Source organism: Typopeltis vanoorti, chromosome 13, assembly GCF_054136105.1.
Source record: "Typopeltis vanoorti isolate ZY-2024b chromosome 13, IOZ_Tvanoo_1.0, whole genome shotgun sequence".
Lineage (NCBI taxonomy): Eukaryota > Metazoa > Arthropoda > Arachnida > Uropygi > Thelyphonidae > Typopeltis > Typopeltis vanoorti.
This window is the reverse complement of record NC_143561.1, coordinates 48,103,139-48,129,459: the sequence shown is the minus strand read 5'-3', so window position 1 is coordinate 48,129,459 and position 26,321 is coordinate 48,103,139. Positions and strand designations below refer to the sequence as shown.

Sequence of the window (26,321 nt, the reverse complement as noted above, 5' to 3'; positions counted from 1 at the left end):
TCTTTCCTCCATTCCTAAGCTTCTTCAACAACCTCCAGAATATTTTGCCACCTTCTTGATATTTATTTTCTAAGTAAACAAGAGAATATAGTAAGAGTGGGTTTAGAGTTAAAAGAAAACAATGCTACACAAAATATCTGTAGTTAATAAAGAATATAATTTTTTTATAGTTTATAGTGTGGGTTTTCTTGAAGAAAACCCACACACACAGGCAGATACATTCACAAACTCTCCCACCACCACCCCTCTCAACAATATGGCATTATTAAAACTCTTACCAAGAGATCCCACAATCTTTGTTCCAGTGGAACTGCCCTCACTACTGAGCTTAACCACATACACAGCACTTTCCTCTCCAATGGCTACTGCGATCACAGTATCAAAAAAAATAATCAACTCCTCCCCCATTCCCCGTCCTTCTCGTCAACAAGATTTTAAAAATGCCATCACCATACCCTACATCCGTGGCACATCCGAAAAAGTAGCCAAGATACTAAAACAGTACAACCTACACACAGCATATAAGCCCCACCGCAAACTTGCTACCCTTATCCGTTCTACGAAAGATCAGCTCCCTCCTCTCTCTCTCTGCCTGGAGTTTACAAAGTACCCTGTTCCTGTAAGCTGTAGTACTTTGGACAGACAGGCAGATCAGCATCCATCTGTCTAGAGGAACACAAGTCTTACATCTTCAAACACAACTATGGCCATTCAGGCTTGGCTGACCATGTTTTGGACACCACCCACAGGGTATCATGGAAGAAAACCACCATGCTCCACCACAGCAAATTCAAGAAAGAGAGACTTTTCTTAGAAGCTGCAGCAGCTCTCAAAAACCAACCAAATCTCAATAAATACAGCTGCATTAAGCTTCCGAAGATTTGGGAAACACTCATCACCAGAGTTCCCACCTTACATTCCAGGCCACCTACTACTGCCCTTAGAGGGCGCTCTACCTAGATAGGAGGACTTTAGTGTCACCCACGTGGTTGGGCTTAGTATTGTTTGTTATTTGTGTATATGTTACATTAATTGTTTTTGTAATCCCGTAGATGTCCTAGTGACTAGGACGAAATATAGGAAGTATTAAATTCTATTTTAATTCTTTTTGAGTGTTGTAAAAAATCCATTAAGCCTCCAACATGAAGTTTGGAAAAGTTGGTAAGAGATTGTATACAGAAATGGGTTGACAGGGAATCTATACTTTACAATGAACAGCATGAGTTTATTAAAGGAAGGTCATGTTTGAGCAACTTGCTTATATTTTATAATGTCACAGTTGAGTTAGACAAGGAAATAGATACACTGTGATGTTTTGACAGAACACAGCATGGAAGACTGTTGCATAAAATGCCGAACATGTGATTGGATTATAAAATATTAGTGTGGATAAGAGGATGGCTGACAGATAGCAGAAAGGTATATGGGGAATGTGAGTCTGCAAGATTTAAGGTCACCTTAAATCTTTCAGTCAATCAGTCCTTGGTTGTTGTTATTCACTCATTACATTAATGCTATTGGAAAGGATTTAACAGGTGACATGCAGCTATTTGCTGGTTATACAATGATAGGCAGGGTAATCAGGAATGCAACTGGCAATCAGCACTTGCAGAATGTTATAAATAGGCTGGAATTGTGGGCAGGTGAAAATGACTTTTAGTTCAATGTTAATAAATATAAAGTTATATACTTTGGTTTAATGAGATATCCATTGGTGTATTGTGTATTACGAGTATATTGGCAGAATTATGCTAGAAGAAAGTGAATAGGCCATGGATCTTGGAGTTTTAGTACATAAGAAGTTGAAGTTCAGAGGTCATAGCAAAAGTTATAAATATAACTCAGAGGATAATTGCAATGCTGAAATGAGCAGTAGCATGCAAGAAAAAGGAAGTAATTTTGACTCTACTAGATTTCGATACAACCTCATCTGGATTATTGTGCACACATCTGGTGTCCTGGTTTTCGAGGTGATGTAGATACAGTGGAGAGGGTAGAAAGGAACTCTCCTTTCTATCCTCTAAAGATGATATTAGGATTATGGAAATAGGGAAGATTGAGAATTTATGTGCTGCAGATGCTAATGATATGATAGAGACATGCAAACTTCTGAAAAGGTCATACAGGATACCAGTAGATGGATTTATTTTATTTTATTTTATTTTATTTTTATTTTTTGGTGAGGGAATGGGAAGAGGACATCTGTAGAAGCTGAAAACACATATACAGTTAAGAAAGGAGTAAAAGCTTGATTTTCTCTCACAGAGCACTCCTTGACTGGTGGTATGGCTTCCCTTTGGAGGTTGTGAGTGTAGATATCGTGAATGATTCAAGAGAATGTGTGATATTTGGTGTAAGTGATATGTGGCCTCTCTTGATGAGTCCCTGACTTCCTGGGTATGTGCCCTGTTACAAGACATCTACTAGGTATTGAACAAACAAAGATGAATTAATGATTTGGGACTTAGTAAACTAAATTATATTCTATATTGGCCAAAACTACATGTACATTAGAACAGTAAAATATGATTTATATCATGTCAACTGGGGCATTATCTTGTTATCCAAGGCCTTGTTGTTTTCTTGAGGGAACTAGGGTGAATTTTTGAAAAGTCAAATACTGGAATAGCCTCAACAAAATTTGCTAGGTGTCATCACCCTCAGCAGTATCAATGAAAAAGAGGTGAAGTTATCAGAAGAATTAAAGAAATACCATGTCAACATAATTGGAGTTACTGAGAAGACAAATCAAATGAGATCCTTCTAAATAATAATAATTATAAGATGAATTTCTCAGATGTGGAAACCAAAATGCATACCAAAGTTGTGAAAGAAACAAAGTGATGAACTCTACATTCAAATATCCAAATATTACTGTAAAAAAATAAAATAAGAGTTTGAAAATAGAACGAAACCCTTAGAAACTGGATTGCATATTCTGAAGAAAACATTCATTAACTTAACTAAAGAAGCATTTTGTAAACTTGTCTGAAAGGATAGAAAAAAAATTAAAAAAAAATCTGTGGAGATCCTTATTATGAGATATGCATTCCAGTATGTTATCTAGATATTAAAAAAAAATGTAAAAAAAATGATGCTCCTGCTCTGGATTTAGATGTGTTTAGGTGGTATAAAAATTTCATTTTCTGCTGATAAATGAACCTGAAGGAGGCCTGAAGTGGCATGAAAAAGTTGCATGTTTGGTCTGCATAGCAAGATAATGTGAATGTATTATATTTCCAAACTTGCTTGAGATGAGATTGACAAAAAATTTATTTTCCAGCAGTGGATTGTCTGGTGCTTCCTTTAATCAAGACAAAATTACGAAGTGTACTTGAAATTCCTGCAAACCACTCATCTAGTTGACTACGCCACTAGAGTGTGCATATCACACACACTTGTTTAATCATTTACACCTGCACTTGGTGGTGATCCCTTGATTCTAAGTGATTCTTAGCTTATTTTGTTACATTTTACCCTAGCTAGGATTTATAAGCAGGATCCATTTCATTTCACTGTAGTGGTGCGTCAAGCATAAGCACAAGTCCATATCCACTTGTACTAGCATTTATACTAATGTATTTCCTTTAACCCTCCATCTGACCATGACGTCCAACTAAATCTGGTTATGATTTAGTTGGACTTAGTCTCTTTAGCCGTCCAACTAAATCTGGATATGATTCTGTAACACCCGTTAAATAACATGGATAAGAAGTGCAATTATCTGGTCTCACTAGTTCATCCACCTCAACTGGTAGAGAGGTTAATCACTTTATTCACATGTTCATTTATCTTCATTATTTAAGTTTCTAGGTACATAGTGCTTTAGAGACATGAGAGAGGTATAATTAGTGGGTCAAATGTGTACTGCGAATTATTATTTTATGAACTCCACGGTCCAGCAAAATGGCTAATCTGGTAGTTGTAGTTCTAGAACAAGAGTGCTGAAAAATCAGTGGTATATATCCCCCCCCCCTACACATTTATATGATTCTTAATAGTTATGAATATGAATCGCATTTAGGTGTGAAAGTTTTTGGAAAGTACAAAATTGCTAATCCTGAATCCTCACTATAGTATTTTCTAAAGGGGAATATTCACATTTTGAAGCTAGGCAAATGGAAAAAGATGTCTCTAGGAGCTTGACCTACTTTGTTTGGAAGTAATGCATATAACTTTTATGAATCTTCACTAGCTATTTGAAAATGCCTAACATAGACAGAATGCAGTTACTGATATCAAACCATGACAGTATGGCAAAACTATGTTAATTATTATAAAGTTTGTTACATGATATGGAGGTTGAAGTTGGATTCTGAGGTTTATTCTTATTTTCTGATTGCATCATTATCGTATTTCTGATAATAAATAGATGTGCAGGATACTATGAAAGTATGTATGTGATAAAATTTACATCATTAGCCTTCTGTCAACAATTTTCCTCCAAATTAATCTGCTATTTGTCAAGATTCCAATTGTGTTGGATCTTTAGAATTGCCTTCTAAGGCAATTCTAACCCCATCAAAACACCTAGGTCTTAATCTTCTTCTTTTGAATATTTTTCCTGCCATTCTAGCAAAAAAAACACTTATTTTGTAATCTTTCCCCTCTCATTCTGTTTATGTGACCACACCATCTAAGATTAGCTCAGCTCACCCACTCCTGAATGCTAGCGATGTCAAGTTCCTTCTCAGTATCTTAATTTTTATATGGCTCTACCATTAATGCCATCTGTTCACTCTCCTTATTTTTCTCAGAACTGATTAGAACTAGTTTAGTGTTTTGAATAGTTTCTCTTTTATTCCATATATATTTATTCAGTTAACTCCCCCACCATACCAGCTTTGCTTATTCGGTTGTGCATTTGAATATTTAATTTGCAATAGAAAAAACAAAGGCAAAAGTGAATGCAAGAAACAATATACTAAGAAAGCTTACCTTCTCCAAATGGGGTGCAGACCCTAGCACACTGAGATCTTCTGCCTTGGCCCTTTGCTATTCTTCTGCTGAATATGCCTGTCTGGTATGATTCAGATCCTGCCATGAAAAACTTGACCCAGCATTGAATGAAAGCTGCTGCTTAATTACAGGATGCCTGAAACAACACCACTAAGCGACCTGTATACTTTGGCTGGTATTGCACTCTCTTGAATTCAAAGCTGACGAAAGAAGCAGACAAATGAATGATGAATGCCACCCACTGTTCAGCCAGACCACAGTGCCCCAAAGACTAAGATCCTGACATAGCTTCCTAGCAACTGTTGACCCACCTAAAAACCCTCCAGAGACAAGACCTCAACAATGACTTGCACTATACCTGGAGAATAATATTGGTATTCCATCAGCTGAGCATCTTCCATGTGGTGCCCACTTGGACTGGAATACTAGCCTCAACAGACTTTAAACGACAGGATGCTACAAACAAAACCTAATCAAATGGGGCTACCTTACTGGACCAGATAATTGTGAGTGTGGGACAACCCAATCCATGGAACACCTTCTTTCTCGTCCCTCTTCTTCAATCACCTTGCACAAAAGAGGATCTTATATCCTGCACAGAAAGAGCAGTTGATTGCACAAGATACTGGAGGAACATCTGACCATATTTATTGTATATAACTTATGTATAGTTTCTTTTTTCTTCATATTTTACTTATTAGTCCCTGTGTAATTCACCTACTAAATTTGAGCTGTTCTCATTTGTAATGCATCCTAATTTGTTGTAAATAATGTTGTACCACTTGAAATAAAAATAAAACCTCCCTACCGGCCGAGGTAGATGAAATAGTGAGACCAAATTGCACTTCTTATCCATGTTATTCAACAGATGTTATCGAATCGTATCCAGATGTAGCTGGATGTACGTCATGGCCGGTTGGGGGTTAATCCTTTATTGCATGTGAAGTATTTTCAGCACTGGGGCAACTCGTATATAGAAGCTAATGACTTCACATCACTTGCCTTAGTATCCCATAATGTAAAGCACATATCCTTGTGGACATGTATAATGCTATGCATTATGGGAAGGGTCACTACCCAGACTGATTTTGACCTTTATTGGCTCCCATCAGTCGGAACCAAACCCAGCGGTGATACTAAGGTTGAATTAATGCAGAAGTCATATTTTCATATATAAGTAGCCAAAAGGTGTCACACATTATTAAAATACTCTGGTTTAGAGATAGTTGTTGGAAGTTTTTCCATTTTGAATATAAAATGCCCCAGTCCTGAAAATACTTCTGGCACCAACCTTGTGTGCTTACACTTGGATAAAGGAGTAAAGGAAGTATATCATTTCTTGATATCTTTAATTTATAGTATAATCAAGTGAAAAAACTTCCAACAGCTATCTCTAATCCAGAGTATTTTAATAATAAGGTGCGACACCTTTTGGCTACTCATATGTGAAAATATGACTTGTGCATTATTTCAACCTTGGTATCACTAGTGGGTCTGGTTCCTACTGATGAGACTTCAATAAAGGTAAAAACTGGTCTTGGTAGTGACCCTTCCCATAATATATAGCATTATACATGTCCTCAAGGATACGTAATTTGCATTATTGAATACTAAGGCAAGTGATGTGAAGTCATTATGTTCTATCTATATACGAGTTGCCCCAGTCCTGAAAATACCTCAGGCACAAACTTTATTTGCTTACACTTGGATAAATGATTAAACAAGTATATAATTTCTTGGTATCTTTAATTTATAGTATAACTAAGTGGAAAAACTTCCGATTTGCTAATTTTTCTTTAAGGATATATAAGAAGACATAAAATTAATTTTGTTCTAGGTGTTTATTAGAACTTTCCAGCCTCCCCTCATACAACTCAGAGAAGGACTATGTATTGCTTGATACGTGATATAATATCCATTTATACCACAAAGTTGTAGCATTGTGAACATCTTATCTCTTGGCAACTTGTTATATAATTTTCCCAGATCTACAAAACTTAGGGATCCTTGTTCCTATGATTTCTCAACTATTTGTCTTACATGAAAATATGATCTTCACAGCCCTTATTTGACCTGAAACCTGGCTTGCACTTCTTGAGTGTGCTTCTATAAATAAATATTGTATTCAGTGTTATTTTCTTTTTTTTATTGATGGGTTACTGTGGGAGACTGCTGTAATTATCTGGAATTTAACTATGTTATCTGAATTATGCAGTGTAGCCACTGTAAAACTTTCTCTTATACTGCCATATTTGAGCATTTTTATTGAAATATCATCTATCTTGCTGCCTTTCTACATTTCAAACTTTTTATAGTTCTTTCTGCCTCAAGTATTGATATGTACTTCTGTTTGCATTCCTCTTGAATATTTTCTACTACTATTCTGTCACCAAATTATATATTTAGTTTAATCCTTTATCCAAGTGTAAGCAAACAAAGTTTACACCTGAAATATTTTCAGGACTGGGGCAACTCATGGTAAAGGTGGTATAAGTTCTCATCACTTGCCTTATTAGTATCTCCCATAATGCAAAGCACATCTCCTTGCAGACATGTATAATGCTATGCATTAAGGGAGAAGGGCCACTACCCAGACCGGTTTCTACCTTTATTGAGGTCTCATCAGTGGGAGCCAGACCCATTGGTGGTGATACTAAGGTGGAAGTAATGGAGAAGTCATATTTACCTATACCAGTTGCCAAAAAGGTGTCACATCTTATTATTAAAATTCTCTGGATTAGTTATGTATTCCTCTGGCTCCCACTGATGAGACTTAGATAAAGGTTGAAACTGGTCTGGGTAGTGGCCCTTCCCTTAATGCACAGCATTATATATGTCCGCAAGGAGATGTGCTTTGCATTATGGGAAGTACTAAGGCAAGTGATGAGAACTTATACTACCTTTACCACGAGTTGCCACAGTCCTGAAAATACTTCAGGTGCAAACTTTGTTTGCTTACACTTGGATAAAGGATTAAACCAAATATATAATTGGTAGCATAGCCAAGTGAAAAAAACTTCCATCAACTTATCTGATCGTCCCCCCATGTGCAATAATAAACATTCATCTACAGATTTTGCATTCAACTTCGTCATTGTTTTCCTATTGGAATAAAATTCCATTCTTTCGGATAATCATAATTAAAAATGCACTTTTGTTTTGGCATTGTTAAGGGCTTAAAGAAAGAAACAAAATTTAATTTACCTTTGTATAATTAATAAAGAAATTGAATTTACCTTTAATTATATATTTTATGTATCAACCAATATCGCACATTCAAAAAAGGCGAGATATTATTTTTTAATAATTATTGAAATAACATTTACGTACTGTACTGATACCGCACCACACAATGTCCAAATAAGAACTGTTTGAAAATAAGCAAATGCAGTCTATCTGTACAGAATTATAAATAAAATGCTTATACTGAATAAAAAGCGACCAATGACAGGGACTATCAATAAAAAATAAATTACACAATAACCAGAATTATAAATAAAATGCTTATACTGAATAAAAAGCGAATTTCAGTACAAATATTTTGTACTGAAATTAACAGTACATCATCAGTGTAGACAACAAGCAATTCAAAGGAATGGAATACAAAATACATGACAGTCAGTGGATTACCAATTAAAACTGTTGCCATGTGCTAGAAATTAATATTAATAAAATGTTATTAAATAATTCTTAAAAACTATTTCTTTGATGGTTACATAAGATAAGAATCTCCCAAACTTTTGGGGGGGAGAGAGAGAGAGAGCGAGAGAGAGAGAGACAATCATTTTGATTCCGATTTGGCCGATGTAAAAGAGCTTTCCAACTTTCTTTGAAATGGCATTCATATTTAAACTTGCATCTATGGAGAAGATGAGCTTTATCCCAATAGATATTGTGCTTAGTGTCAGTACTATGTTGTGCCAGACCAGACTTTTGAGGTTTCATGTATTTGCTATAATATTGATGTTCATTCATTCTTTTTCCACAGAATGGACTGTTTGTCCAAAGTAAACGCCAGCTAATGATAGATGTGCCAGTTTGTCTTTTGTAGATGGCAACAGGTGAGAAATTTTGTTGATAGGAAAATATGTAGGAATGAGATGATACTTCTTCAAAATTCTACCAACCAGTCTCAGATGCCAGAAATACAAGGGATTGATCTGGCAAAACATAGTATTCACACTAAGCACAATATCCATTGGGATAAAGCTCATCTTCTCCATAGATGCAAGTTTAAATATGAACGCTTTTTCAAAGAAAGTTGCGAAGCTCTTTTTTACATTGGCCAAATCTGAAACGAAATGATTGTCTCTCTCTCTCACTCCCAAAAGTTTGGGAGATTCTTATCTTATGTAACCATCAAAGAAATAGTTTTTATGAATTATTTAATAATATTTTATTAATATTAATTTCTAGCACACGGCAACAGTTTTAATGTTAATCCACTGACTGTTTTGTATTCCATTCCTTTGAATTGCGTGTTGTCTACATTAATGATGTACTGTTAATTTCAATATGAAATATTTGTACCTTTATTTCATTAAAGTTAATTACTGTGGTTATCATGTAATTTATTATTTATAGTTATGCCACAGCTACCTTTGAAGAAAGGGACTGTCACTGCTGTAAACTGTAAATGCAATTAATTTCCTTGAATTGTCAGTTTTTATGGCTTACAAATCAATTTAAGTTGGATTATTTGAAAAGAATGTTGAAAATTATAATTGCTTAACATAATATTTATAATTTTTTCTTTTCATTAAAATATGGAACATTAGGGCTGTCCCTACAAGTATAATACGGAACAGCAAAATTCAACATAAAATATAGGTCAGTCCCGTATATACGGGACGTCTCGTACTCCTATGCTAAGAACAATTTGCCATTTATTTATCATTTATATTATTACCAAATTGTTCCCATCACTTTTGTTTAACCAGTTTACACATTGCATTTTTTTCTTACATCACACTCTCTCATTACATTACATTACTCACAAACTTTGATATGCCTTCCTTTTACCATAAACCTCATTAGCTGAATCAGTCAATGTTTTCCTCCATAGTCTTCTTCTGACTTGCCAAGGTTTGAAAGTCATTCTCAGACTTTCATTTTTTGCTTGAATATTTATATATTTGACATTGTCCATGTTCCTATTTCAGTGTTTACTCGTTGCCTGCTGTTTAAGAAAGATTAAAAATATTTTAAATTCCATGCACTTTTCTGTAATACTTTTAGAAATGCAGTATATAAAATGGAGAAACAGCAACATCTCAGTGCTTGATACTTGTTTGTTCTGTTTGTTTGAATCTTCTCTTGAGCTATCCACTGTATAATAATGTTTACCAGGATTTGTAGAGGACATTCTCTTGTTAACAAAGGAATGATTTCAAAAGCAAGCATCAAAATTCTCACTGCTCTTAACTTTTTTTTTTTTTTTGCCAGTATTATGCCATGCATCATTATATAATTTTTTGACAATTGGCATGGAGTTTTGTGAAATTTCTTAATATCATAGTCCATCAGCAGAATGATGAAGATACTTAGTATACTCTTGATAGCAGTAACCTTTTTAGCACTAGAAATATGCATTCCTAATATAAATATTATTTTGCTTATTTGTGCATTAAAATTACATATTGCATATAGTATAGAATATTCAAATAAGTAAGTTCTACATTAAAAATACCTTCAACATTTTAAGTGATACACTTGATTTATACATTGTCTGAGATTGGCATATACATCTTTTTCTTATCAGTATAGCCTTTATAGTGTAATACAGTGTGACAGAGCCTCTGTAACTCAGTCAGTTTCGATAAAATCTTTTCATTGGAAAGGCCGAAGTTCAAATCCCCTCTTACTTTTGATTGATAAAGGCTTTCCAATCAAAAGTAAGTTAGCCAGTTCACACAGTGATGACAGGACTTCTCCCCCTAAGAAATTCAAGTTTTTCATTCCACAACTATAAAACTGTCCAGGAGAATATATCGAATTTAAAATATATTTAGGCATAAGACTAGTCACCTTATTCTAAAATAATGGTTATGAAAGCTAATCTGGATGGACTGTGAAATTTTAGGACCTGTAAGTACTGTGAGGTATAGTGTATCATGCAGTTGTTATTTTTTGCATATATGGAAATTTTAATTTTGGAAATCAGCATAAAATAAAATAATTATATTATAATTAATTTAATTTTTATTATTTATTTATTTTAGGCATTAGGAGTAGAAGAATTGCTTAAAGTTGGCAGCATTGTATGTTGCTGTAATCTACGATTCCAAAGTAATCAGTTCATTAATAGGGTTACATGTGTATTTGCATCAGAATTCTCAGAATTTTCTTGTAATCCTAAAAATGATCTTCTTCACACTGCTGTGAAGAATCTCCAGGACAAAATAAAGGTAAGTGTGATATCTAAATACATTACACAGCTTTTAGTGAACAAGATCATATTGCTTTCCTCTCCTTCGTTTGAATATTCTTTCATATCTCAGGTTTCTTCCTCTCTCCAATCCCCATCCTTGAGACTCTAATTGCCAGCCTGGTTGGCCAAGTGGTTAGTGTGTCCACTCTCCAGCCAAAAGGCTGTGGGTTTGAATCCTGCCGTGGACATACAGTGTAGATGTTTGTGATTGTCTGTGAAAATACTACTACTGGTGGTGGTGGTGGCCAGTAGATGGATCATTGTAGATTAGGGATGCACGGGCCGCATGCGGCTCTCCGTTGATTTGCTGGCAGCCCACCTCACCGTGTATTGTTTTAACTTTAACAAGTTACACGATAGGTAAGTTTTAAAAATGGTACATGTGCAAAGCAAAGCAGCTGTGACGTCACGATTGCCTGTCTACTTACGATAATTGGTTAGTAATAATATTAACACGTTTTATAATTCGTCTATTTGTCATATGAGTATTTTGTTTTTGTAGGTGCAGTTGCTACAATTAATTATCACCCCTAGGAAATGGTAAAAAATAAATTCTACAATGGATAAAGCAGGGCCAAGTAGGAAATGCAAACTACAGGATGAAAAACAGCAGTTTCAGGATAGCTGGACTGAAAAATACAGTTTTGTGCAGTCGTTTAATAATATCATGTGCTTGATTTGCAAAAGTGTTGTAGCCATACCAAAAGATTGCAATATAAGGAGACACTATGAAAGTCTGCATTCTACATTTTCAAATCTACCCGAAGAACTACGTAAACAAAAGATTTTATTTTTGAAATGAGAATTGATAGGTCTGCAAGTGATGTTTACAAAAACCTATTCAAGATTCAGAAATTGCAACAGAAATAAGTTTTGAAATATCTCGCCTTATAGCAAAAAGGTGCTGACCATTTACAGACGGAGATTTCGTTAAAGATTGCCTTGAGATAGCTGCTAAAAAAATTTGTCCTGAATCAGCCGAAAATGTTGAGAAAATTCAGTTAAACAGGATGACTGTGCAAAGAAGAATTACTGCAATGTCGGAAAATGTGAAGGACCAATTAACAAACCAATTACCAATTCAAAGAAATTTGCCAATTTTTCATTAACTATTGATGAATCAACTGACATTACTTCCACAGCTCAGTTGTTAATATTTACATGTGGAATAACGCAAGAGTTTGAGGCAAGTGAGGAGCTGATTGGAATGAGTTCATTGTCAGATCAAACGAACGGTAATGACATATTCACTGGGCTTTTGGAACAGTGTTCCAAAATTGATTTAGATCTGACAAAATTATCAGGTATCATGACTGACGGAGCTCCTTCCATGATAGGAGCTAGTTCTGGATTGGTAACATTATTGAAACAGCATTTGGGATGGCATGACGATGAGTTGATACAATTCCACTGTATATCCACCAGAACACCAGAAGAGCTTGTGCCCTAAGAAACTTGGATTTGAACATGTCATGAAAGTTGTGGTTTCAACGATTAATTTTATAAAATCCTGTGGTCTTAATCATCAACAATTTAAAAAGTTTCTTGAAGACATTGAAAATGAATATGGTGACTTAATTTTTTAAACAGAAGTGAGGCGGCTAAGTCGTGGACAAACATTGGAGCGGTTCCTAAATTTAATTGATGAAATTGAAATCTTCATGACTGAAAAAAACAAAAATTTCCCTGACCTAAAAAATCCGGTTTGGTTATGTGACTTAGCCTTTCTGGCTAAGTCACATTTCCAATTACTAATAATTTAAATACATTACTAATCATTTAAATACGTTAAATATGCGACTTCAGGGCAAAGATCAATTGGTTACTCAACTTTATGGCCACATTTTGTCTTTTCAGTGCAAGTTAAATCTATTTCAAATCCAACTGAAGTCAGGGAATCACATCCATTTTCCTAATTATAAGAAAGTTTCTGAAAAGTTCAATGTCAACTTCAAAACTGTGTATATTGAAAAGATTGATAACTTGATATCAGCCTTCAAGGATCGGTTTTCTGATTTTAAAAAGTTGAAACCGTTGCTAGATTTATTTAGCAATCCTTTTGCCATTTTGCCCGAAAATGCACCCGAATCAGCACAGCTTGAACTCATCGACATTCAAAACTATGAGAGCCTGCAAAATAAATTTAGCAAAGGCAATTTATTAAACTTCTATCGTTGTGTCGATAAAAACAATTATAAATGGTTGCTAGATAATGCATTAAAATGTGCAAGCCTCTTTGGCTCAACATATATTTGTGAACAAACTTTTTCAGTCATGAATATTAATAAATCAAAAAATAGGAACCTCTTGACTGAAAATTTAGAATCAATTTTGCAGTTGGCTACTACAAAACTTGAACCAAATATCAAAACAATTGTCAAATCAATACAATGTCACGCATCAAATTAAATTCACTTACTTTTTATAACTTTTTTGTAACAATTATGATAGGTATAAATAAAATAAACAATATATGGTAGATAACTTACAAGTGTTTTTTTGGCAGCCCTCTCATAAGTAACAGTGGAACTATGCGGCCCTTGGCCTTAATAAGTTTGTGCATCCCTGGTGTAGATGATGTGGTTCACTGTAATTGGTGGATTTGAGTGGTGGAGATGGAAAGTTGTAGAGTAGGTGTCCTCCCTCGATGAGTCCTTAGACTTCTTGGAGGTGTCACATAATAATAATAATAATAATAATTTTAACTGTTGTGAAATCAACAGACTAGCTCAAGAGCTCATTGAACTAACATACAACACAGCCTGACCACATATCTTTATTTGATTTGGCAGTAATTCTTTTAAAAAACTACCTGCTAATTAGTAATATAGTGTTGAATTTTATGTATAATATGAGTTTTGATTTTAAATGAAAGTTTAGAATTTTAATTTATATGAACATAAATTAAATTTCCACTCTCCAACCAATAGGTTGTAGGTTCAAATTCCACCTTAGATATGGATGTTTATAAAAGCCTGCTCTAGACAAACATAATAGCTTTTTTGAACCTTTAAGACTTATCTTGATTGTAAAAAAAAAAAAAAAAAAAAAAAAAAAAAAGAGAGATTTCACAGCAAACTTTGTTTGGGGAGGGGGAATCTCCACGTAGCTTTTTAAGGAACCAACTAGGACTTCTGATCTAATGTCTGGTTTTCACCTTCTCATGATGCACCCTGTTAGGTGTCTGCCTGGATGAATGAAGATGGGCTGACAATTTGGGATTTAGCCAATCAAATTGTATTTAAATACATTAATTGGCTTAAATCATAATGCACAATGATAGTACAACATGACAGAATTTCATGCCAGCTAGGGCATCACTCAGTTAAACAAGGTTCCCCCCCCCTTTTTTTTTTTTTTTTTTTTCATCGCAGAAATAGGGCAAACAGTGAAAAGTCAGCTACTAGAACAAATCCCAGCTCACCATCATATAGTCCAACGTTAGCACCACCAACATAAGAAGCATCAATGGAAAAGAGATGGAACTAGCAGAAGAACTGGATAAGTACCAGATTGACAATAATAGTCACTGAAACCAAGAAGACAAGAATATTCCTTTCTAAAAAGAATGCATATAGAAAGTTCCTGGAAAAGTAAGTCAGCATGTGATCTTGGAGAATATAGAGAAAAATGTAAGAAAGCAAAGCACTGTGTAAAACTAGCTAAACAAACTTCATGGGAAAACTTTGGTAAAAACAGGAAATAAACACCAGGAAGTTGGCAAAACATTCTGGAGGCTATTGAAAAAGCTTAAAAATGGAGGAAAGAGCCTTAAAAAGAATCAGATGATAAAGTTGACATGAAAACTGAAGATAAACATATTCTAGATGTCTGGAGTGATTACCCTGATGATTGCTAAATGAAAGAAGCGGTGACAGTATGGAGTGCTGTGAGGAATGCAATTAGGAGTACATATCAATACTTGAAGTAGAAAAAAGCCATCAAAAAGCTGCAATGTGGAAAGACAACTAGAGTAGATGATATTCAACCTGAAATGCTGAGATATGGAAGTACGTATAAAAGTTCTACAGTTGCTAAATTGCATAATTCAGAAGGCCTGTTCAGAGGATCGAAATCCATCTATCAAAAGGGAAATAAAACTGAATGTGAGAATTACATTCATACATTTGATATTTGATAAAGAATATCTTTTTTTCCCAGTTTTCATGTCACCTTTATCTTCTCTAATTCCTTTTACAGCATTCTTTCCTCCATTTCTGAACTTTTTCAACAGCCTCCAGAATATTTTGCCACCTTCTTGATATTTATTTTCTATGTTCTTGCCAAAGTCTTCCCATGACTTTTGTTTCACTAGTTTTACACAGTGTTTAGCTTTCATACATTTGTTTCTCTATTCTCTTAGAGCACAAGCTGACTTATTTGCCAGGAACTATTGATATGCTTTCTTCTTTTCCTTCACTACCTCTTTAACTTCCTGTATCCACCACAGAGTTCTGATATTTCTAACCTTGCAGACAACCTCACCACATGCCTCTCTGGCTGAAACAATCCAAGATTTCTTTAGGATTTGCCACTGAATATCCAAAGTGGTTCTTGTTTACAAACTCTCATTTTTTCTTGCATAATATTTATGTATTTTAGTCTACAGTTCACATCTGAGAGCTGCTCAATTTTATTCGCTTTAAAACTTTTTTACATGTTCTTCTTTTCTCTATGAAATTCGTTTTTATCCTGCTTAAGACTAAATGCTGATCACTTCCAATTTCAAATCCTCTGTATACACTCGAGTGTCCTGCACCAATGAGAAAACATCACTATGAATAATAACATAGTCATGAATAATGAGACTTTTCTATTCCTTGTTTCTTTTCACCATGTGAATTTGTGCACATTTTTATGTTGGAACATTGTGTTAGTAATAATCAGTCCATGTCCTGAGCAGAAATCCAACAGGTATTTGCCATTATTATTAGCTTTGCTCTTTTCTCCAAAATTTCCCAAAATATTTCTGTATGTCTGACAATCATTTCCTACTCTGCTATTTAGATCTCCAACAATGACCAACTTTTCTTTTTTCATTGTGTCAGTCACTTTCTTAAAAGCTTCAAAAAATTCCTGCACTTCTACTTTAGTAGAACCTTCTGTAGCACCATAAGCACAAATAAGTCTCATTGTCCAGTTTCCTATTCTGATATTTCCCACATCACTCTACTTGATGTTGCCTGCCATTTCAAGAAGATTAGCCTCATATTTAGTGTTGAATACTATAGCTTCTCCTTCTTTTCCCTGATTGCTTAGAAAGATTTCACCAGTTTTTGTCTTTTTTTGTTTCAAACACCCCTATTACGTCAATCTGGTAATTATCCAATTCTTCTGCTAGTTCCATTTCTTTGCCATTCAGGCTTCTTATGTTGATAGTACCAATCTTGAACTCTGGTGATGTTGAATTAGGATGTGTTTCAGGATTTGTTCCATTAGCTGACTTTTGCTATTCACCCTGGTTTCCTGGTGAAAACAACAGGACCTTGTTTAACCAGGAGATGCCCCAGCTGACATGAAATTCTGTCATGTTGTACCCTCATTTTACAATGTGGCTTAAGCCAATAAGAATACAGTTTGGTTGGCTAAATTCCAAATTACCAGCCCATCCTTGTTAGTTCAGTATCCAGATAGATACCTAACAGGGTGCACCATAAGAAGATGAAGTTTGGACATTAGGTGAGAAGCCCTGGTCAGTTTTCCACATAACCTTTAAAGGCTATGTGGTGGTTTCCTCTCAGTTATACGGCCATGACCCTTAAGCAACCCCCAAAATGCAATGATACATTGCATAATTCAGAAGGAGAACCCAGATGATTTGGGTAGATCTCTTGTAAAAATGTTTAAATTTGTTTAAACATAATTTGTCTGTAAACATATTTTATCATTGTTGAATTGTAACATTGTAATAGTTATCTGACCCATAGAGGGGTGCCACATAAGGACTTAAGGTGTCAGTTACAAATTAAATTGTTTCTACAAATACTTGGTTTAGTGCTGTGTGCCTGTTAAAGTTTCATTGTGCTCTGATGATGATGCTGGGTAGAAAACAAGCAAAATATTAGTGTGTTTAATGAATGTGTTTTTCCCCTCTTGGTGTTAGTTATACTGTTAAGCTTTTTATTGTGGATAATTTTACCATATTATAAAGCACCGGAACATGTTTTTGTTCTTGTTGTTGATTTTAAAGGGATAGATTCTTTCTGATGTTCCTTTATGCAGGCAGCGTCCTTCACAAATTGCATTCACTGCTAATCATGCAAGTCATGAATCACCTTCTACGGTTAAGCTTCATCCTCCTTATATTTCATTCCTAGATCAATTTTGGTGCATTTATGCAAAATTCACATTTTTCACTTTTGTTCCTTTTTCCAGTCATGATTGTACTCTGGCATAGCATACACAAAGATTAAAAATTATAAAAACTTAAATGAATACAAATACACAGCATGTCCGTGTTCAATATTAATCAAGTGAGACTGAGGATGGCACATGCATGCACGCATATTTGCCTTGCAGGAGACCACAAGGTGTTAGGTAGTATACATGTAATGTAGACACATTATGTAAGTTGTGAATCTTGTCTTTATTCAAAATATGGATTTTCTTTGTAGAAAGTTTCTCTGCTTGGTTAAAAAGCAAATTATATTCTTCTTTTAATCCTTTATCCCAGTGTACTACTCAGGCAAGGTTTACACAAGAAATATCTTTATGTTAAAGGCTTGTATGTGGAGGCTGTTGACTTCACATCAATTGCCTCAGTATCCCATAATGCTCACTATGCTTCCTTTTGGACATGTGTTGCTATGCAGTATGGGAAGAGCCATTTCTGATGCAAGCCACAATAAAGGTTATTACCATTATCAAGGCATTCATTGCTTCAAGGTAAACACATCACAGGCCTTCTTGACCACACTGCCTAATAGTAAATCATTAGATGCAAATGTTGTTGCCTCCTTTCTTTTTAATTTTGAACTTTATTTTAGGCATTTCTCCTGCTTCCTAGTGGATTAACTGAAAGTTATCCAGACACAAAAAACTCAGCTGAGATGTTTGAAATTACATGCATGGAGAAAAGCACTAATGACACAAGAATTCAGAGAAAAAAATCAATTTTATTTGTGTACCTTTCACACACTTTTTCTTTTGTGCTATAAGGTGTCAACACCAGAGTTGCTGAAATGAATTGTCATTTAAAACACTTCTTTCCATGTTTATTAACTTGATGATAAAGGCAAATATATGGTTTTCATTGCTTCTATAGATGCTATTTTTGATTAGCTGCTTTTTTTTTCTTTCAAACTTCCATTGCTCTAGTTTGGTTAAATCACAGATACAAAACTTCATTCAGTGTAAAAACAGAAATTTTTTACATATTAGCCACTCATAACCAGAGAAGTAATGATTCGATAGACAAGAGTAGAAAAGTTTTTTGAAGTTTCATTATACAATTAATTTTTGAGATTATAGCATTGGCATTTTAGTGAATGCTGAAAGCAGTTGTCACCTAAAAGACTTCTTTCCATGTTTATTTACCTGATAACAGAAGCAAACATATGCTTTTCATTTATGGTCATCAGGTCAAAGAGGACCAGACAGTTTGAAGAATGACCAGAGCTCCACACACACATAGACTGCACACCTCTCCATGCCAATCCACATCAAATAAGGCTTGGTTTTTCATCAAGGTTTACACATGAAATTGCTATTTAAGGTTATCAAGGACATAGCTAAAGCCTTTACTTGATAACCTTGAAAAGCAATGTAGTTCAAACTACACTCATACTGATTTACACTTCATCAGGAAAGTTCACATCTATATGATGCATGCCAACAAAACTGCCAAAACTCCATCCAACCAGTCTCCTCCTCCTCCTCCTCCTCCTCGGCTGAGGTGCATGAAATCATCACCAAACTTAATAGTAGAAAACCCACCTGACTTAGGTGGAAATTCCAACAAAGTCATCATGCCTGCCATAAAATTCTGTAATGCATATTGTTACTATCATTAATGCGATATTAGTGATGAAAAACCATGATGAAAAACATCTGACACAATCCTAATATCAAAACCAGGAAAAGCAGCACAATTTCTCCCAAAATATCATCCAGTCAATCTTCTTTCCTGTCTAGGAAAAATAGCTGAGTGTATAATACTGACAAAACTGCAAAAATCAAAAATCACGAAAGAAGCAAATCCCCCAATGAGTGGTTTGGATTCCATAAGAACCATTCCACCAAGCAACAAGTCATTAGACTCATGGAGAACATCAGCATAGAATACAATTGGAGGCATAGCACAGGCATAGTTTTGTTAGCAGCATCTAGGAATACTGTGTTTGTGTGTTGCTTCTTGTGACACAGCAGAATTCTCTTCAATCTCCTGGAGGCAAACTTTGCACTGTGTGTAGTCAGAATCATGATATCTTACCTCAGTCAACACAAGCATGTAGTGAACCAGAGGATATTCAGATAGCCTAAAATCAGAATCACAGCAAGCTTCCTCCACGATTTCCACTCTCACTCTGCTTTTCACCATTCATATAGCTAATATTCCACACACAGTTATTGTCATGACAGTCCTGTATCCAGATAACACTGCAGTAATGATTTGATCTTTATGACTGAAACTTGTATATAAAAAACTACAAATTGCATTCTCAGAACTGGAAATTGTAAAAGAAATGGCAAATTGACATCAATGCAGACAAAAGGCAAAGCATCTCCAGAAGGCAAATTGTTCATGGTTTTTGCTCATATCTGATGAATAACCAGTAGCCAAATATTTTGGGGTACATTTAGATAAAGAGTTTGCTCCATGACCCCGTGTCAATTACATCTGCTCGAAAGTAAACTGAGCAATACAGTTATACCTGCTGTTTAACTGACACAGCTAGCTGCACGCAGAACTCCAGTGACTAAGTAGATAAACCATATAGTTTATCTACTTAGTCACACAGTTGATTCAAACGTTGTCAAACCATCAAACACACCATGATCCCTAAGAAAATGTAAAGGTTCACCGAGAAGCTGGTATCTCCCCCCCACCCCCCCAGGATCAAAACTTTTCTATGCAAAGTGACCACAAAATTCTTTGCAAATGTGCAATTCACCCTTTTCCATTAATCCACCAGATGGTGGGCTACAGTGAACAGGACCTTACAAGACATAAGCATTCCTAAACGTTTTTGATCAAGTAAGTTATTAAACTATAATAGTCCACAATTGGTGATCAGATGCTCAAAAATAACATGATGTTCATTATGCTTTACCACAAAGTGGTATTATAGTCATATAGTAGTTTGTAATGATGATACCTATTAATAGCATCACTTTGGTTCCCAAAAACAGTATACTCTTCATCATAACAGAATTTTCAGAAGGAATCAAGAACTTAGAAAGTTCTCTGGCCCAGTCTTTATTTATATAAAATTAAGACTACTAAAACACAATTTAGATAATTTATATGCTGGCAGAATATTGTGCTTGTAGATCTTGTTCCTTTTCACATATACTCCTTTTTCTATGTGTTTGTTATTATGTAATATGTATGTATGTATATTTAAATATAACTAGTAAAATTTTTGTCTGTTTAATCTAATCCATTAAATTGTTTACAATGAATTTAAATTTAATAATGTATTTTTTTGATTTTCTCATTTCAATGTATTTATTTACTTTCAGAATGTAGATGCATTACTGCATTCAGCTGATAAATCTCTGAAGATTTTTCACAATAAACAGATGAATTCTCCAAAAATGGAAGTTACAGTTCCAAAAACAGGTAAAATATTTGCTCCATTGATTCCCCCAACAGTTTCATCACCAAACTATGGATCACCAAGCACTGTGGTTTCTGTTGCAAAACCAAAATATCCCACTTATAGTCCTATATACAGAACAAATATAAAGTGTAATCCAAGGGTCTCTGGCCATCATTTAGCAACCCCAAATGTAATTAACACAAAGTTAACTCCTATGAATGATGGCTTAATTCTTCCAGGTATAAGTGCTGTATTGCCAGATTCAGAAGCTCATAAACGTTCTTGTGAAATGAAAAGCCGAATAGCATTTCTAGAAAGATATAATTTTGCTCCAACTCTTCCAGAATTACTCACTGTAACTTCAGATGCAGCACACAAATCTTTCAAATCCCCACAGTTAAATGTTAGTGAGAAAAAACAATCACAAACTGTGGATCAAAAATTCAAAAAATCTTCAGTATGAAGAGGAATACAATTTTTTAAGTTTTGTAACATAATGTAAATTTTATATTGTTTATTTTCTAAGATTTATCCTGTATAAGTCAGATGATTTTATGCTGTTTTGCTTGCTAATTCCATGTACGAAGATTAAAATGAATAAATAGATAAAAAAAAATACTGTTAGACAAACCTTGGTAATATATTCTAGCAGGCATCCAGCAAGCATTGATATATGATGAATCTTATAGGGTTCAGCATGTAATAAATAATAATTATCTGTTTTTATAAAAGAAGATGATTATTTTCAAAAAAAAAAAAAAAAAAAAACTTAAAAATATTTAAATTTGATTCCTAGATGTTTTATACTTGTATGTGATTAGTAGGTTTATGCAGTAAAGTGCACTGTTATTATCAGTATATATTTTTATATCGATATAATGTTATTAATAAAATATTTATTGTCCCGATTTTTTATTTGTTTAACATTTTTTTCAGTGTAATTTTGAAATACCTGTATAAATATATAACCACGCAGTTAGCCTGATATAAGTTATTTAATTCAGTGTTTTGAACAGTATGAAGATATGTATTTCCCAGACATTTCATTTCATTTGGAAGCATTAATATAATGCTAAAAACTTTTAAAAACCTGAAAACATCATTAGTGATAGTCAGTATGAGCTAAGCTAATACAGTATCTAATATCTGTCAAGAATATTGATATACTTTTGAGTCATTAAAACTATTTGTCCCAGTCTGCACTGTGAATGAGTTGATACTTCTTATCAACTCATTCACATGAGGTCTCAAGATTGAAGTGATCAGAAAAAAAAGAAAGGAATCTATTATTCTGTTTCTTGTTTCAAAATCAGTTGTGAAATGAGAAAATGTTTTGGAAGATTTTTCCAAAGGAAAGAGGTAAATGGAATGAACGAAGAGTACAAGAAGTTGGCTTGGTGAGTTACAGCTGAACTGCATATGGATGTTGACCAGCAACTCTTTCATGTTCATATGTAGTTAGAGGAAAACTTAGGTTGTGCATGAAAAGCCTTCCTGAGATGTAAGACTAGTATTCTGAGGTTAGATGAGTTTTGGATTTATTAAGTATTAGTTGAGCAGAAGTGAAGTATTATTTAGAGAAAAAAAATAAATAAAAAGCCAAGCTTCTAGATGCAAACATAAGTTTCAGTGGTTTAGTAGTTCTGTGGGAAGTTTTCGGTATTGTGACCAAAGTTAAGTCGTATGACTTACATCATCAGGGGTACTGGTACCTAAAAGTTTTACACAACAAAAGTCTATTAACAATTAATTACACATATTAGATGATTTTTATAATTTCACAACTGTAACATATAATTGATTAAACCAGAATACAAATGGCAAATTCATTACTGTATCCTTTTTAGAATATTGCTAGTTGTTGCGTGATACCACAGAATGTGATAGCCACAGCTAACAATGTTCCAACATGCACACAGTAACAAATTTGCCATTTGTATTCTGGTTTATCAATTATAAGTTACAGTTGTGAAGTTATAAAAAAAACATCTAATATGTGTAATTAATTGTTAATAGGCTTTTGTTGTGTAAAACGTTTAGGTACCAATATCCCATCATGAGAAGGAACAATTACAAAACATGTTGGGTTTTAATTGCTTATTTTTATTAAACTCTTTAATTACATAATAATGTTGTCTCAATACCAAAATCTTCCAAAAAAAAGCCAAGCTTTTTGGAGGCTGGAATGAAAATCAGCCCAAGAAGAGAAATTAGCAGAATTATCAAAAAGACCCTGTGAGTGGTGTCCAAGACACCACCCACAGGGTCTCTTGGAAGAAACCACCATGCTCCACCACAGCAAATTCAAGAAAGATAGACTATTCTTAGAAGCAGCAGCTCTCAGAAATCAACCAAATCTCAATAAATACGGTTGCATTAAGCTTCCAAAGATTTGGGAAACACTCATCAGCAGAGTTCCCACCTTACATTCCAGGCCACCTACAACCGCCCTTAGAGGGCACTCCACCTAGATAGGACTTTAGTGTCACCCACATGGTTGGGCTTATTATTGTATAATATTTGTGTTTGTGTTACATTAGTTGTTTTTGTAATCCCTGAAGATGTCCTAGTGACTAGGACGAAATATAGGAAGTATTAAACATATGTTAATCCTTTCTGAATGCTGTATACATTCCATTAAGCCTCCAACATGATGTCCTCACAGCACTTAAGCTTCTACACATGAGAATTATCAAAAGTTAGAACAGTGCAGCATGAACTTTCCAGAAAATAAGGCAAGATGTGTGTGTAGCAATAAAATTTACTAAATAATCTTTATTCCACTTGAGAATGGTCAGAAGAAATGTTCAAGGCATTGGTTCATAGATGATTTTGAAACTTGTGTAATTACATAGTTTTGTGAATGATGTAGAGGAATAGAGTGTACTGATGACATTCCTTTCCTCTTCATCATCCAGAAAAGCCATTAATAGGATTGCCTTAAGTGACAGAAAAACATTAATGTATAGTAGAAAGAGTGTAGGTGAAAGCACATAGCCTTGGGATAGTTTGGCATTGATGGAAAAATGAGATGAGAGGGAACCATCCATGACAGGCAACGAACAACCAGAAAGCTCACAGTCTACTTGCCGAAAACAAGATGGAGACTGGTAGTAGTTTGAAAGAAGGCATGATACTACACTCAATCAAATGCCTTATAAATATCAGGAGGAGCAACTACATGAGTTATCCCAAATCTTTCAATTGTTTGAGTTCAATGGTGATAAGGTTAGCATCGAGGTCTACTGTAGAATGGAAAATCTATATTAGTTGATAATTAACTGATAGGTCTCCAGGTAGTGAAGAAGTTGATTGTTGATGACCTTCTCCATCACTCTTGAATGATTGATGTGAGGACATGGGATGATAGTTTAATGGCTGACTTTTATGTGACTTTTTAGAAACATTCTAAATAAAAGCTTCCATGCAGTTTGATAAATTCCAGATGAGATGAACAACTTTTAAAGGAAGGATGTTAATTCTAGGGTACCAGTTCTTAGTCAGCTGGCAGGATGCTATCTGGGATGGGTGATTTATTATCGAAGCTGTTGAGTATTTTTCTGTTGTCCTTCTGACAGAAGCTCAGTGGAGGATTAATGAGAGAGTATTTTGTGGAATAGGAGTAGGAGATTTGTCTTGGTCTTCTAAACAACAGTTGGAGGAAAAGGCTAATGCTTTATCTTTAAGATGTTACATTGTTTCATCATGGATAAAAGGTGGAAACAGAGTAGAGCAGAATTTTGACAACAGCCATGGCAGGGAATCAGAAGGCTTGCACCATTTGAGCAGGAGGCAAAGTTAGTGCATTTGACTCTTATGAAGTAGTTTTAGATTTGCTGATTTTTTGTGCAGCTGATAAGGGCTGTAAAGCTTAATGAGAGGCTGGAATTTTTAACTTGAACCATATAGCATATGCTGCATTTTATATTGGACTCTTTGCCACATTTGTTTGGAAAATTAAGCCTTGGATAAGAGTCAGGTACTAAGTAGAGTGAGGAATAATAGTGCTCATCCCAGCAAGAATAATTTATAAGATCAGAGCAAGTGCTGGACTCAGGAAAGCGTAATCAACCATGGGGGATGGGTAGAAATCAAAAGGTCATCCCAGTTGACACTATTGTAGTGCCCTAGGATACAGGACTGAGATTGGCTTTTAGATTGATGATGATTAGAAAAAGAAACAAGGATGAAGTTATGATCAAAATTGCCAAGAGAATACCTAAAATCCAAGGTTGGAAGGAGCTTGTTAAGAGAAGGTGCAGGGTGTTAAGAGAATGATGAGGATTATCTAAAATTTTGGTAGGTAATTTAACAATCTGCATTAGATCATTACTGATTGCAAAAAAATTTAGCTCTTCTTTTACCTTGTTCTGTGAAGTTAGAGAAAGTCAGAAAAAAAAAAAAAAAATCAGCTAACGCCTTTTTATTCCCGTATATAAGGGAGTAGGCGAGGCCATTTAGCCCTATCTAACTTTTGGAGACTGAGTGGGCACTTCAATCTCTACTGGTACCCAATCAGAGACAGATGGCCCAAGGCTATCACTAATTAAGCGGTACGCAGTGAAGAGAGACGGCTCAAATGTGCCGCCATCTCGTGGTCTCTAACCCTAACACAATATATTTTTAATGTCTGAAATAATGTGGGTTCTACGGTCGATTTTCTTGAGTTTACAGGACGAAAAACCCGAGTTTCCGGGAGGAAAAACCTGCTTGCCCGTGCCAGAGATCGACTAACTCGGGAACCGGTCGAAAAAAGGCTTAGAAAAATTTCCTCTAGTCGCCGACTAGACTCGAAACCAAGAGAAAGTCAGAAGTTGGAATTATGGATATTGAAATCTCCAAGGAAAATGATTCCACTTTTTGGGTGATTTGGCTGTATTTGATCAACTTTCAGAGAGGTCAGTATAATCAACAGAATTTGAGAGCAGTAAAGGCAACAAAATGAAGCAAGGAAGTGTGAGCCAATGCAGATCATATGAGGGTTAGGGATCACGAGATGGCGGCACATTTGAGCTGTCTCTCTTCACTGTGTACCGCTTAATTAGTGATAGCCTTGGGGCATCTATCTCTGATTGGGTACCAGTGGAGATTGAACTGCCCACTCAGTCTCCGAAAGTTAGATAGGGCTAAATGGCCTCGCCTACTTCCCGTATACAGGAATAAAAAGG

General features: G+C 34.9%; 1 protein-coding gene across 1 annotated transcript in view; it reads left to right on the top strand.

The window, feature by feature from the left end:
• LOC150100122 (breast cancer type 2 susceptibility protein-like) overlaps positions 1 to 21,928 on the top strand; it is a 244,572-nt gene extending 222,644 nt beyond the window's left edge. The window contains exons 15-16 of the mRNA XM_090402598.1: positions 11,181 to 11,366; positions 21,074 to 21,928. Coding sequence (XP_090258724.1) covers positions 11,181 to 11,366; positions 21,074 to 21,616 — 729 coding nt within the window. The 3' untranslated portion in view covers positions 21,617 to 21,928. The remainder of the gene's footprint in view (positions 1 to 11,180; positions 11,367 to 21,073) is intronic.
• Positions 21,929 to 26,321: the final 4,393 nt, after the last annotated feature.